This window comes from Paralichthys olivaceus, chromosome 2 (assembly GCF_024713975.1).
Source record: "Paralichthys olivaceus isolate ysfri-2021 chromosome 2, ASM2471397v2, whole genome shotgun sequence".
NCBI lineage: Eukaryota > Metazoa > Chordata > Actinopteri > Pleuronectiformes > Paralichthyidae > Paralichthys > Paralichthys olivaceus.
Window position 1 is genome coordinate 28,690,106 of NC_091094.1, and position 14,916 is coordinate 28,705,021.

The 14,916-nt window shown below is 42.8% G+C and overlaps 1 protein-coding gene across 3 annotated transcripts; it reads left to right on the forward strand.

Annotated features, from left to right (window-relative positions):
- Positions 1-91: 91 nt before the first annotated feature.
- On the forward strand, positions 92-12,118 carry zbtb40 (zinc finger and BTB domain containing 40). Of its 3 annotated transcripts, none has more exons than XM_069514266.1 (13): positions 92-246; positions 729-924; positions 2,410-2,837; positions 2,952-3,154; positions 4,405-4,615; positions 4,912-5,286; positions 5,546-5,752; positions 6,035-6,199; positions 6,405-6,619; positions 7,134-7,290; positions 9,267-9,505; positions 10,429-10,503; positions 10,874-12,048. In XM_069514266.1, the coding sequence occupies exons 2-12, from the start codon at positions 773-775 to the stop codon at positions 10,456-10,458; spliced, it is 2,382 nt and encodes a 793-aa protein (XP_069370367.1). In that variant the 5' UTR covers positions 92-246; positions 729-772; the 3' UTR covers positions 10,459-10,503; positions 10,874-12,048. The 3 variants fall into 3 exon arrangements, 2 of the variants coding, with proteins under 2 accessions (XP_069370367.1, XP_019959837.2); XR_011239209.1 differs by having other exon boundaries at positions 132-246; positions 10,429-10,514; positions 10,874-12,118; XM_020104278.2 differs by lacking the exon at positions 10,429-10,503.
- Positions 12,119-14,916: the final 2,798 nt, after the last annotated feature.

Here is a 14,916-nt window from a genome sequence, read left to right on the forward strand (position 1 = left end):
CGGTCTAAACAATGTGACTGCTGTGTTCAACATGTGTTTCTGTTTGTTCACGTACAGACAGACAGGAGAAGAGCTAACGTGCTAACATGACAGCAGATTGTTTCCTAACCGGAACCGGACCAATTTACGGACCGTACCGCCGGTCGCCAGGTCGCCATCTTCAAAATGGCCAAGCTTTATTGCGCACAACACATTTGTTCAGCAAAGGCGTTTAAATAAAGAGACGGATCGTTTGAATAACTCAAGGTAAAGACATCCAGTGAGTGGGAGCTGCATGTCAGAGGGAGGGCGGGTTTAGCACAGCTTAGCTGCTCCTGTGTTCCAGCGGAAATTCACCCACCGAACACAGCGTATAGTCTCTATATGACATTAGCATGTGTAGCTTAGGCTAGCGACAGACGCTAGAGCTGAGTAGCTTGTGTGTTGTCAGTGAATACTGACTGAGGTGTACATGAGTACCACAATGGACACCGGTCTCTTACAGAACACACTCTGACGCCACACTTTTCAGAAACAAACTGTAAAGAGCCGACACACAACTCAGAGTCCACGTTACAGAGGAGTCAACCGAAGCACTGCACTTCTTTCGTCCCGGCTCAGTGACTGACTGCAGAGCGTTAACCCTCAGGCAGTGTTCGTCCTGTCCTCATAGGGACATGCCCTCTGCTTCTCAGACCACTGTCCGTGTTTGTGTGACCTGGGAGTGACATTATGTTCTGTCCATAAAGAAGCTGCACAGGCGGATTGCCCCTCCTCAGACCGCCACTCAAAAATGATGGAGCTACCCAACTACAGCAGCCAGCTGATGCAGCAGCTGTGGGCCCTGAGGAAGGAGGGCCACTTCTGTGACTGCACCATCCTGGTGGGAGACAGTCCTCACCGAGCACACAAGCTGGTGCTGGCTGCCTCCAGTATGCTCTTCAGGTAGGAACAGCCTGGAATATGAAACACGATCCTTATAGTATGGTTTGCACATGATTGACCTAAAGTAATGTGATGGGCTTGAACTCAAGGTACACAGGTCAATATGCAGGCGTCTCCAAACCCATCACACTTAAAGGATTACTTAAACGGTGGTGTAAAATCCCTGCAGTAGACCAGTGATACTGTTCGCATCAAATGCAACACGGTACAAACACAGGCTTCAAACCACACATGGACAAGTGTGAACACAACCCAACAGAAACTTATTTGTATTGGTGATTATATTTAAAAAAAGCTGTATCAAATCAGCACCTCAACAAATGAAGAATGCAAAACACGTTTTTAAAAACAAAATCCAGTGAGGAGACAGAAACAAAGAAGGGGAGGCAGTAGCTCAGTCCATAGGGACTTGGCCGGTTCAAGTCCAGCATGGAAGGAAGTTGGAGAGGTGCCAGGTCACCTCCTGGGCACTGCCGAGGTGCCCTTGAGCAAGGCACCGAACCCCCCCAATTGCTCCCCGGGCGGCTTCATGGCTGCCCACTGTTCCGTGTGTGGTCACTGTGTGGATTGTGTTCGGGTTAAATACAGAGGTCAAATTTCCACATGTTTGCATGTTGCATGCTGTGTGTGGGACCATAAAGAGGAATCTGAATCTGAATCTTGAAAAAGATTTGGCAGAATGGTTTGGTCGTTGCACAATAGCTGGCAGTGATCTGTGCTTCTTACGCCAGCACCGTGCAAAAGGTAAAACAGGGAACGACTCCTGTGTCAGAGGCCTGTCCATACCTGGTTCTAGGCTTCATTATTTTTTTAATTGCCAATTTTTTTGTCATCAAGTGTCAGCAAGCCCAGACATTCGTATTCAAAAAGTTCTCTGTTAATATCCCATCAGTTGACTTCTTATATATTTAGTGTAATTATCAAAAATGTTTGTTTGTCCTACTGCCCTTAGTTGTTGTCTTTCAGCTGTGAAACCCAGACTTAAAAATCAAAACAAAGGTATAAAGAAGCATCTCCATGCTTTTTGTGGCAGAAGCATTTTAGGGCAAATCAAAATTTATATTTACATTATCAGTGAAAGGCAGCTTTTGGGACACCCTCTTCCATTATTGTCTATATAGCATGTTGTGATGATGCTGGACACGTGTTGGATGTGTGTGCAGAGTCATGTCCATGGTGTGCAGAGCAGAGTGAAGATTTGTCAAGCCTTGACCCATGATTTTTATCAAAAAGATTTGTCAAACATTTTGAGTGTTGTCTCAAGTCTTGATAAAGCAAGGCTCAACTCAAAACAAATTCATTCAAGTCTCACGTAATACAAATTCATTACCAGTTAATCTGACAAATATTTGCGCAGGTAGTGTTAGACTCAGTCAGAGACAAGGGCGTCACCTTAAAGTTTCAATAAAGTGGGATAGGATTGAGTGTTGCCATGGAAACACTTACTGTTATTGTCAACTGTAAAACTGTTGTTGTCTCTGTCAGGTCTGTCCTGGATGGTTCTGACACCATCTCCATCGACACAGCTGTGGTTTCCTCGCAGGAGTTTGGGTGTCTGCTGGACATGGTGTACACCGGCAAGCTACCTCAGGGAAAACACAATGTCAGTCGCATCGTCGCCGCTGCAGACAACCTGCAGATGTTCGACGTAGCTGTAGGCTTTAAAAACGTCCTCACCAGCCTTGTGAACCAGCAGCCGTTGGCCTCGGTCATATCGACACAGACGTCAAACCTCACCATGATCCACAAAGCCCAGAGCACAAGCCCAGCAGGTTCAGCCTCATCGAACGTGGACGAGTCCACTTCAGACGAGACAGAGCTGAAGACAGAGTTGAAGCAGGAAGACTCTCAGGGTGACGAGGCGGAGGAGCCACCATGTAAAATAGCCTGTGTGGAGCTCACTGAGTCCTCAGGTCAGTTTCAGTCTAATGAATAATAATAAACATCACAACCACAATGTTGTACTGTCACTACTCCTGTTACTTTTACTACTCCTCGACCCCATGTTGTAATATTTGTTTACACAGCGCCTGAAGCAGCCAGACGCTCAGAAACTGCTGTGGAAGAAAACAACACCGTGGAAACCATAGCCAAGGTGTCCAGTGAGTCTGCCACTGGTCTTTCACTGGAGCATTTCTCACAGATCGTGGAGCTTTTCACCAACATGTCCTCTGTCCTGGAGCTGCTGAGCCAAGCAGCACAGAGCAGCCTGGATGAGCAGGAGAGACAGGTATACTACAGTTGAATCTACGTGAATCTCAAAATATCTTCAACATGGTTTTCCAAGTAATCATTTTTTCTTTCTTTTTTTCTACACACCCTGCTGTGGTCTACCATCCAGCTTTCTGCTGTGTTCTTCTCATTTCTCCCTCCAATCAGATCAACTACATCAAATTAGAGTTACAATCAACTGCATCTAATTCACTCTAGTGCTTGATTTATAAGTAGGATAATTGACTTCAGGCCAACTTATGTTATGAACATTAAGCAAGTTTATTCAGCAATGACACTGTCGGAATTAAGTAAGTAAATAATGTATTAATGTGGTGTAGGTTAAGTGCTATAATGCACAGGGGTATGGATTCAAATTCATTTTTATTCATAGAAATTGATAAAATAATTGTGGTGATACATACATACAAAACTTCATCAAAAGTATTTGCTGTTCACTGTCATTGGATGAAAAGAATCATATGACACAGTTGAATGGAGTGATAATGACAGAACCGGTGTGTCAGAGAATGTACTACAGCACAGACCACACACGGCTAATATATTACATACCGTCAGTTTTCAGATAAAGAGAAGAGGAAAATGTGTGGAGCAGGGTGGAGTTACATGTGCTGTAATAAGGTTTGGAGAGAACTGAGCTGGGACTATTCTCACTCAGTCATCCACGTCATGGCTTTTTCATGAGTTGTACTATTGCACATAGAAAACTGGACTTGCTTTTGTTTCATGTCTCATCCAAGAGGCTTCTTCAGTTTGAAGTTCAGCCTCGTCCAGTTGTCTATGTACACATGTATGACTGCTGAAAAATGAACTGAGGGTATTGCAAATAGACTTCTGTAGATATTTCAAATTAAGAGCCTGCCAGCATTATGGTCACCTCAAGCATTTTTCTTATTTACAGTATATTCCTAGAGTAGCAGCATGTGTTCTATCAGCAGGTCGGGGGTCATAGCTTGGCTTTCTTTTGTGATCTTATGCTGCGTCATCCCAATGTTACTGGATTTTATTGCTTCTCCTTCTCCAGGTGCCAGCACCTGAAGATTAACCTCTTGCCCAGGACAAAGTAAACTACCTTTAAACCACTGGAAGAACTCTCAACTAACGCATGCTGAATGAAAAGCATTTTTTATGTTGTGATTTGGCGCTATACAAATAAAAGTGAATTAAAATTTAAATTAAGGCCTAATTCCATCTGTAGTTGAGGCAAATCAAGATATTTTATATATTTTATTATTTTATATCTTCCAGGTCGTGTGCCAGTGCTGTGAGGAGGCAGATCCCAGGTCAGCTCTGGAGAAACTAATGAGCAGAGTCAATGAAGGGCAGCTCAGTAAGGGAGTGCTCAGCAGACTGCTCCAGACAGTCCAACAGAAAGCCTCTATCTCCTTCCCTCCATCACTGCTCTCTCTGCTGGAGGAGGAGAGGAGCACACAGGAGCCAAAGAGATACCAAACAAGAGGTATGGTATAGCACGGTGTGACTCTTCTCTGCATCTCCAAACAAAACTGTTTTCAAAACCTGTTGACATATCAACCAGAGTGAAAACCACCAATCATAATTACATTGCTCTTATATCTTCTTGTTGTGATAATGGTGATCATATATACGTTTTTCCTCACTCGAACCGAGGGTCTAAGGACAGAGGGTGTCACTCCCTGTACAGATTCTAAAGCCCTATGAGGCAAAATGTGTTTGTGAATTTGGGCTATACAAATAAAATTTGATTTGATTTGACATAAGGTCTGTTTTTTACAGCCACGTCAGAGCAGCAGAGCAGCACCAAAGAGCAGGAGGGGGAAGATGGAGAGGAAGAAAACGGTGAGGAGACTGAAGATGATGAGAAACACACAAAAGAGACAGAAGACTCCCCCTCCCCTTCCCCCACTTCCTCCAAGCCTTACTCCTGCCGCTGGTGTAAGAAGGGCTTTGCCTACAAGTGTCGAATGCTGGCCCATGTAAAGCGTTGCTCCATGTCCAAGGAGTGTGAGCAGCAGTGTCCACAGTGCGCCAAGAAGCTGCCCAACCAGCGGGCCCTGCAGCGCCATCAGGCTGAAGCTCACCGCAACACCATCCGTGTTAAGAAGAAGGTGGCCTGTGACCTCTGTGGACGGACCTTTGCCCACCCATCAGGTGAGATTTGGATAATTAAGCTTGGAAAACACCGTCTTTTTTTCTTGATGTTTGTTTCAACCAATCTGTTTGCTACAACAGCTTCTCCTGATAAACTACAAAAAATATGAATCTCCTCACATTTTCCAATTATCTTTCCCACCATTTAAAACTGGGTTAAATAAAAAATTGCAGATCCCATTCCACTCTTACAGACTTGGAAACCATGAGTGAGCCTGTATTTAGGGAGAGAGCGTAAGTGTGTGCTGTCTCTTTTCAGGCATGATTTACCACAAACGAACAGAACACTTTGAAGAAAAGCCGTTTGCTTGTGAGGAATGTGGCGCGAAGTTCGCTGCCAACTCGTCTCTGAAAAATCACATGCGGCTGCACACGGGAGAGAAACCATACCAGTGCAAACACTGCGACATGAGCTTCAGTGTGGCTGCTGCTCTCGCATACCACACCAAGAAGAAACACTCCGACGGTGAGAGGCACTGTTTTTGTTTTCAAATTACAATTAGCATATATGTTTTTTTCAACAGGAAAACTATTATACCTCTATCATATTTTTCCACTAAGAATCTGTAAATTATATTATTGAACTGTTGTGACTGGACTCCATCATGGGCATCATTTTTATTTATATCTTGAATTGGGCCAGAAATGAAAACTGATGATGATGAAGCAGCATGAAAAGTTGTTACTTGAGGATGAAAATCAAAGCTTTGCATTGAGCGTCGTGGTGTCTTTGTCTTTTTGTGGTTAGGGAAGATGTACGTATGTCAGTACTGCAAGGCTGTCTTCGCTCAGTCCATTGAACTGACACGTCATGTGCGCACACACACTGGTGACCGTCCGTATGTGTGTCGGGAATGTGGCAAGGGCTACAGTCAGGCCAGTGGACTCACTGTCCACCTACACACCTTCCACAGTAAGACATTTTCACATTCATTCAGGTGATGGCTCTCTGCATCGTGTTTTGTCACATGACTGAAATGTTTTTGTAACAAACATTGCTTTATTTTATGACTTTGATAACAATTGACTAGTGTAGACATATAAATGACAAAGTGTAAACATAATTTTAAGGATTATGATATGAAGTAATTCTTTTACCTCCTCCGGCTCTCTGTCAGACTTGTCAGAGCCCCATGACTGTCAGAAGTGCTGTCTCAGCTTCTCCTCACTGGAGGAGCATCGTCAGCACATCCAGGAGTTCCACCCTAAGGAGTTCCACAAGTGTTCAACCTGCAACAAAGTGTTCACCAGCGCTGTCCTCCTGGACAAACACAAAGGCACGCACACTGGAGCCAAGCCCTTCAGCTGTGACCTCTGCAACAAGTCGTACCAGGTAAGGGAAGATGCATCATGTTCTGAGGTGATGCTGCATGGCTGTTTTCATTCTTCACTGCTCTGATAAGGACATGATTGGGATTGGGATCCGAACCCAGTGCTTTTAAGCGTACCAAACAAATTAAGTCGGTATAACTGGGTACAGATTCACGTTAAATCAATCGGTATACCAAATTACCAGAGAGGGAGAGAGAGAGAGAGACCATGTGACTGATCTGATCAGTGTCTGATCAGTGCACAGAGTCAGAACAATGGTGAGTCAATGGCACAGACACCCGGTGAACATAGAAGTGAGCAGAGGAGTGTGATCGTGTGTGTGCACACAAAGATATCTTTCATCAAGTTCCGGGGCTGTCGTACAGAACCTACACCCCTAGAGACAACATGATCACTATAAGTGGTTTCCACTGTACTTTTGTTGGGAGGCAGCATGAATTTTGTGTGTGTTCCTGTAGGATTTCAGATAAAAATATGAAGTTCATAATATTTCATCTGTTTGTCTGTTGCAATAGCAACTGTCAGGCCTGTGGTACCACAACAGGACCAACCACCCTGACGTGTTCGCTAGCCACACCCGGCAACTCAAGACCTTGGTCCAGTGTGACGTTTGTTTCAAGTTCTTCCCCAGTGCTGCCAGTGTGGCCAAACATCAAGCGTCTGAACATCAAGGTGAGAACAATACTGGAGTGAACAGGAACTTTAACACTGCTTGACATTATAAGGTAAACCCTGCACAGACTGGGCATCAACATATCTCCTGAGTGAGCTGATAATAGGGAAACAGTAGTGGCTCAGGAGGTACAGTGGGTTTTCCACCAACAAGAAGATTGATCATTGGTTTCAGTATGCTGAAGTTTCCTCACATTTCACCCCTTAGCCCTTCCCCTCCATTTCACGTGTTCACGTGTAGGGGTAGGCTGTCCCAATACCTGTTGGATGAAGGGGTAGGGCTTTAAAGCCCTCGAAATAAAGGTTTTCCAGCCCTCACTTCCATTTCCCAGAATGCGTTGTGAATCACCGCCCATCTGGAGAGAGACCCATAAAGGAAGTATTAAAAATTACAAGAATGATTTTAATATCATTTCAATGTATTATGGTCATTTTTTTCACAACAAATCTTTAAACAATATAGAGAGCCAGCTAGTGTTAGCTTTTTGTGTTTTGCACCATAATCCCGAATTTCATCTCAACAATGTTATTACAATGACATCCCAGGCAAAACGTTTTGCCTGGTCTGTTTACATCGACAACTACTGATGACGTGTCAAGTTTTCAAGTGACTACGTTTCAAGGGGCAAGATAACCCTCGAAAACAAGGGGTAGGGAGAAGGGGTGAAATGGGAATGGGCCTATGACTTGGAGTCGTCAATAAAGACTCAAGATACTACATAAATATGTGTATATAATACAGTCCATTTACAATTGAAGAGGTGCATTTGAGATGAGATTACTCAGTCCACGTGTCTGTATATCTCAAACTAAGCTGTCTACTCTTTTAGAATTACCATTTGTATTATCCACTGCTATTGTCCACACTTTTGAATGAGACACACTGATTTATTTTCATTTTATAAATGGCAAGTACATTTAGAATGCAGAAAAAAGTAGGCAACAAACAGTTTTGGCTGTAAAACACCACAAACTGTTTGTCAGCCAACTTGTTGAGTGAGTTTGCAGCTTGGTGGATTGGTCTATCAGTCAGTCGGTCATAGAGAGAAACTCAACAACTCAATTCAATTTTATTTGTAAAGCGCCAACTCATAATAAACTTTATCTCAAGGCAGTTTAAATAGAAGGTCAAGACCTTAAAATCGTATTAATATAGAGAAACCCAACAGTTCCCACAATGAGCAGCACTTTGTGGAGAGAAAAACTCCCTCAATAACAGAGAGAAACCTCTAGAACCAGGCTCAATGTGGTCATCTGCCTCGACTGGTTGGGGTGAGCAGAGGAAAATGGGGAGGAGAAGAGAGATGGGTGGAAAAGAGGGGAGAGTAGAGAAAAATGGGGAGTATAGGAGAGATGGGTGGAAGAGAGGTGAGAGAGACCGGGAACACTTGAGCGCCATCAGGTATCAGATCTGACTAGTTAAAATGAAAACTTGTGGAACTCCATGATTAACTTGCATGTGCATGGAGGGGTCATTGTTGACGTTAACAAATGTAAATCTATCTGATAAATATGATTTAAACCAGTCTAGTGCAGTTCCTTCAATCCCTATATGTTGTTCTAGTCTCTGTAACAGAATCTTATGATCTATAGTGTGAAATGCTGCACTAAGATCCAACAAGACGAGGACAGAGACAAGTCCATGATCTGATGCCATGAAAAGGTCATTAGTGACTTTCAATAGTGCTGTTTCTGTGCTGTGATGGATTCTAAATCCTGACTTGATTTTGCCAGCAAACCGTCACTATGGTTAGCAACTGCTTTTTCTAGGATTTTGGAAATCCTAGGAAATCCTCAAAAAAGGGCAGGTTTGACATGGGTCTATAATTATTTAAAACTTCTGAGTTCTGTGCATTAACTCAAGGTTGCTCGTCCTCAGGAGGTTATCATCACATTTTGAGGTGGTTGTGGTCAGAGAGGAGGGCAGTGCAGCACAGCTGTGAGTTTTGACATGATCCTGTTTGTGCTTCCTCCAGGCTCAGCAGCGACGGCGTTGCAATGTCCGTACTGCCCAGTTGTTTTGGGCGGAGAGGAGGAGTTGCAGGAGCATATCGGCACCCACCACATCAGCCAGAGCAGTGAGGTGTTCAGCTGCCCACTCTGCGACCTGGTCTGCACGTCTCAGCTTGAGCTGCAGGAGCACCTGGTCTCCACCCACATGGGGACACAGGAAGAGCAGGAGTCAGGGGAGGAGAAGGCCTCCACTTCTCACACGGTAAGAAGCTATGCTGCTGCACTCAAGTAATATGAGAAATAATATGCAAACAACTTTCAAGTCGATCGTTGAATGTGAAGAATGTTGTTGGGCTGTATAGTAAATGGATGAATAAAGGCTGGTGCTATTTGCACACAAGTTCCAGTCTCTCCTGAATCATTTGAATGAGTCCCATGGAGAAATTCTGACAGTCTTTCTTCCACGTGGCTGATGTTGTCAAAAGGTCTATTTTAACCCAAATCAACATCTTTTCCTGAACCCACCAAACTAAATACTAGATGGAATGTCTTAACACCCGCTCAGAGCTTTGCATTACTGCTCATATCCACCTATTCACACACATTCATACAGTGTTTTGTAGTACGGAATAATTTAGGCTTCGGTGTCTTTGACTCTTCGACATGTGTCTGAAGGAGCCGGGGACTGATCCTTCTTAGTGGGCAACCTGCTGAGCACTGGAGTCAAACCTCCTGTGCTTGAACTATAGACTCGAACCGCTCATCCACTGCGACCATTCCCCATTCAGACTCTTTATAGAACCTCACCTGACTCCCGTTAGGCTCTCTGGTGACAGAATGCGTGGTCCGTCTGTCCCATTCTTGTGAACGTAATATCTCATTAGCGTCTTAAGGGAGTTTCTCCAAGTCTGGTGCAAACATCGGCTTGAACTCAAAAAGTAACTCACTTGATTATTTTGGGAGCCAAAGGTGGAAAGGCCATGGTCACAGTGGCCACACAACTAAGGTTTGTTTTTCTGGAAAATTGTATCTTGGGATCAGCTTGAGGGTATGCTAATGTCTTCATATTTTAGACAAACATTCACTTGGAGTCAACGATGAACTGATTCGATTTTGGTGGTCCAAGGGGTAATGGTAAAGGATCTCACAAATCACATATTTTGACTTGTTAATGTAATATCTCAGGAACACCTGAAGGAAACTGCTTCAAATTGAACACCCGTTTTGAAAGGGCAAGGTCAGGATGGCCTCACAAAGCATGTGAGTAAAATGTAAGTAAAATGTGTCATTTTACTGTTTGAGAGAAGCTCATGTGTTAAAACCTCCTCTTCCCTGAGGTGTGCTCAGAGTGAGTGAGTGACATAAGCTAGGTCACATACGTGTCCTTCAGTGATGGTACTTGAGTCAGTGTTCATCAGTTCTCATCTTGAGTCTAACAATGTCATAGAAATGCAATGGTTGATTGGTGGAGCCCTTTCGAATTTAAAATCAACGACTAGTGCTGACTCCACCTCGAACTGTGTCACTGTAAGTTTGACCGAAGTGCAAGAACATTGAACGTTTCAACCGACAGAGCAGTGTAGTGTAAGAATAGATTGATATTTAACATAAGACTCCTCTGTGCACTCAGGTGACGCCAGCGGATCCAATGGATGGCGAGGGGGCGGCGTCAAACCTCTCTGAGGAGCAGGCCCAGCAGGTTTTGGTGGCTCTGGCAGGTGGAAGACAGTGCGGATCATCAGCAGACGTAGTGGAGGTCAATATGTACGACCTGCTGAACGGCTCCGTCACCTTCATCTGTGAAGAAAAACCATCAGCTCCTCACTCTGAACCATGAACTTTGATCCCTGGAGGATCACACTGGACATTAAAAGGATTAATGGTTTTATTGTGTCCTCTGGTCTATAACACACCAAAACTCACAAGACTCTGTGTGTTGTGTGACTTATCTCTGGTAGAGCGGTTTTAATTCAATATGCTGGAATGTGTGTTTCACTTTAATCTACAGGTGCATCTCATCAAATTTGTATTTAATATCTTGGAAACCTTTGGGTTTTTTTTCACAGTTTAGAACTAAACTTTTTATAAATTCTAGATTCATTACAAGTAAAGAGAAATATTTCAAGCCCGAGATCAATTAAAAAGGCTTAACAATACAGAAATGTCCAACTTTTGAAAGGTATTTTCTAGGGGTGTTACAGTACATGTGCTCGCGGCTAGTGGTCATAGCGACTGCAGACAAACAGGAGTGTGAATACCTCCCTCATTTAAGAGAACACTTTAGTCAACTATAATGACGACGGACCAAGACGAGTGGATCAAAGAGAAGCCGACATTGTGCAACTGCTGTCAGATATGTAGCTGGTAGCACATCGAACATGCCGACTCGTTTGAAACGGCATCATCGGTTAGCGATGTCCCACTAAGATTGGAAATGGCACTAACTGGTGGGACAAGGAAATGTCAAGTTGTGTGGAAACCCAGCTCCCTGCGACATTAGAGCTGTTGCTTGCAAGTTATTCAGACTATATTCACTAATTCAGTCAAAGCAATAACAAGTGTCATAGGTGTCTTTATATCAAACGCGCTGAAAGTAATCAAGCCCTGTTATGAAGCTCACTCTCTTTCAGCCAGCCAGTCACACCACCCTTTATAAACCTCTGTCCCTAGTGTGAGTGTTCTAGACACATGGTTAATCCCAGCAGGGCAGCAAACCCTCTGCAAACAACAACCATGTGGACAAGTTCATTTTTTTAAATAAAAAAAAAAATGAAATACATATATTAAATGATATTCATACAATAATCAGTTTCAGTACAGTTGATTTTTCTACATGCTGCACCTTAATGGATATTTATTAAACTTTGAGTGTTGATTTTGTTATTTTACTTTTGTAAAAATTACTGAGGTAAGAAAGACAGACAAAGTCATGTTAATGTTTTCTGTTCCATGTTTCTGTACTGAGGTACAGTTGTGTTCAAAATAATAGCAGTGTGTTTAAAAAAGTGAGTAAAGCTCAAAATCCTTATAATAGCTTTTATTTCCATACACGCAAATGCATTGGGAACACTGCACATTCTATTCCAAATCAAAACATGAAGAAAAATGTATAAAATTTGTTATTACTTTACAGAAATTGAAGAAAAAGGAATATTAGGCTGTTCAAAAAAATAGCAGTGTCTGTATTTTTCTTTACAAACTCAAACATTTACTGTGTAAACTGAAAAACGCTTGAAGATTTAGCTTTCCTGTGAATAATTGAACTAATATTTATTTGTATAACCACTGTTTCTGAGAACTGTGTTGCATGGAGTCGACCAACTTCTGGCACCTGTGAACAGGTATTCTAGCCCAAGGACGATTGACTACATTCCACAATTCCTCTGCATTTCTTGGTTAAGCCTCATAAACAACATTCTTGATGTCAGCCCACAAGTTTTCTATTGGATTAAGGTCCGTGGATTGGGCTGGCCACTCCATAACGTTAATCTTGTTGGTCTGGAACCAAGATGCTGCTCACTTACTGGAGTGTTTGGGGTCTAACCCTTGTTGAAACACCCATTTCAAGGGTATCTCCTCTGCGGCATAAGGCAACATGACCTCTTCAAATATTTTGATCTATTCAAACTGATCCATGATCCTTGGTATGCGATAAATAGGCCGACACCATAGTATGAGAAACATCTCCATATCATGATGCTTGTGCCACCATGATTCACTGTCTTCACAGTGTACTGTGGCTTGAATTAAGTGTTTGGGGGTCATCTGACAATCTGTCTGTGGCCCCTAGACCCAAAAAGAACAATCTTGCTCTCATCAGTCCACAAAATGTTGCGCCATTTCCCTTTAGGCCAGTCACTGTGTTCTTTGAAAAATTGTAACCTCTTCAGCTCATGTCGTTTTTTCAACAATGTGACTTTGCGGGGGCTTCTTGCTGATAGCTTGGCTTCACATAGGCATCTTATTGTTACAGTACTCACAGGTAACTTTAGACCTTCTTTGATCATCCTGGAGCCGATCATTGGCTGAGTCTTCGCCATTTTGGCTATTCTTCGATCCATTCGAATGGTAGTTTTCCGTTTTCTTCCACGTCTTTCTGGTTTTGTTTACCAATTTAAAGCATTTGAGATCATTTCAGCTGATCAGCCTATCATTTTCTGCACTTCGTACTTTTTAATCAAAGTACGCTGTTCTTCTGAACAATGTCTGGAACGACCCATTTTACTCAAATTTTCAGAAAGAAATGCTCCATAACTAGCATGTACAACATTGGCTACCTGTTTGACGCCAGCTTTTTCACAGGATGAATGACCTCACTAGTTGAACTCCACACTGCTATTATTTTGAACAAGCCGCTTTTAATTAATGATTCATTTGCACAGAATCAGTAGCAAGCATGTCATGACTGTTGGGTCTGTTAGTTTTCTATAACCCTACTACACCTACTAGTAAATTATTTGCCAAGTAGAAATATAATTTCTACCAAAAACAGTGATTGATCTGGTTAGTGATGTTGGACTGCTATTATTTTGAACACAACTGTATGTACCCAACCATTACGTTTTGACAACTGCTACACTCCTAATGTCTTCAGTTATGGACTTAAAGGTGTAGTTCACCCAATAATGAAAATTCACTCATTATCTACTCACCACTAAGCTGATGGAGGGGTGGGTAAAGTGTTTGAGTCCAAGAAACACTTTTCTCTGTTTCAGGTGTAAACATCGTTGCTACCAAATTCAATAGAATTGAAGTCTCTGGGGACGTTCAAAAGTAAAACAGGAAAAATACCTCTATACTGCTCATGTGCGGTCATCCAAGTGTCCGTAAGCCCTGATATTCAAATGTGACTTGAAACAGCAATATTTACACCATGTTTTTTAGCCGTCCTGGTTCTCTCCCAAGGGGCGCAAGACGGGCTCATCGAGCACTCTGGATAGCTGCAAAGCTCTGTTAACATGCTGCTGAAACTTGCAATACACACAACAAAGAGAGCTGCTCACATTAAGTGACATATTACACTTACAGTTTGCTTTTCAAACATCCCAAGTTCTCGTCTCGCACCCCTTGGGTAATCATCACTGCATTACTACGTCAAGTGTACTCATTCTGTGGCCCCATACCTACCTGGTACTAACCAAAACCCTTAATAGAGTCTTGACTAGGTCTACACAATATATATATATTTACCGTCGTTGCAAGGGTTAGGGTTTCCATGTGCCATGCATTCACGCTCTGCTTGTCAATATATTAGGCCAATCAGATGGAGCCCTGCTGCCCCAGATAATACATTTAAGAAATCCAGGTCACTGATGGGCCTGTCCAAGGTTTTTCCTACATAGAGAATTGTGAGCTGCCTCCTTCAAGTTTCGTGCTGCCTTTGCCTCCCTACAAAATCCTAGTACAGTGGAAACTGCTAGTCACGTTCTGTTTTTGAATAAATTGATAAATAAATTGATGTCTATAAGTGGTTGATATAAAAGAATTGTGTAGCTTCTTTATGATAGTCCCAAAAACTGCACACACATGGACACATAGAGGTGTGTTTTTATATCTTGTGCAAATAAGCTATTGTTTGTGCACTGTGTAACACTAACTAGGGGCTTGGTGCATGTTGACATATAAAAGTAGCAAGCAGATGAAAATCAAACTTGATTTGGCGAGTTCTCTCCA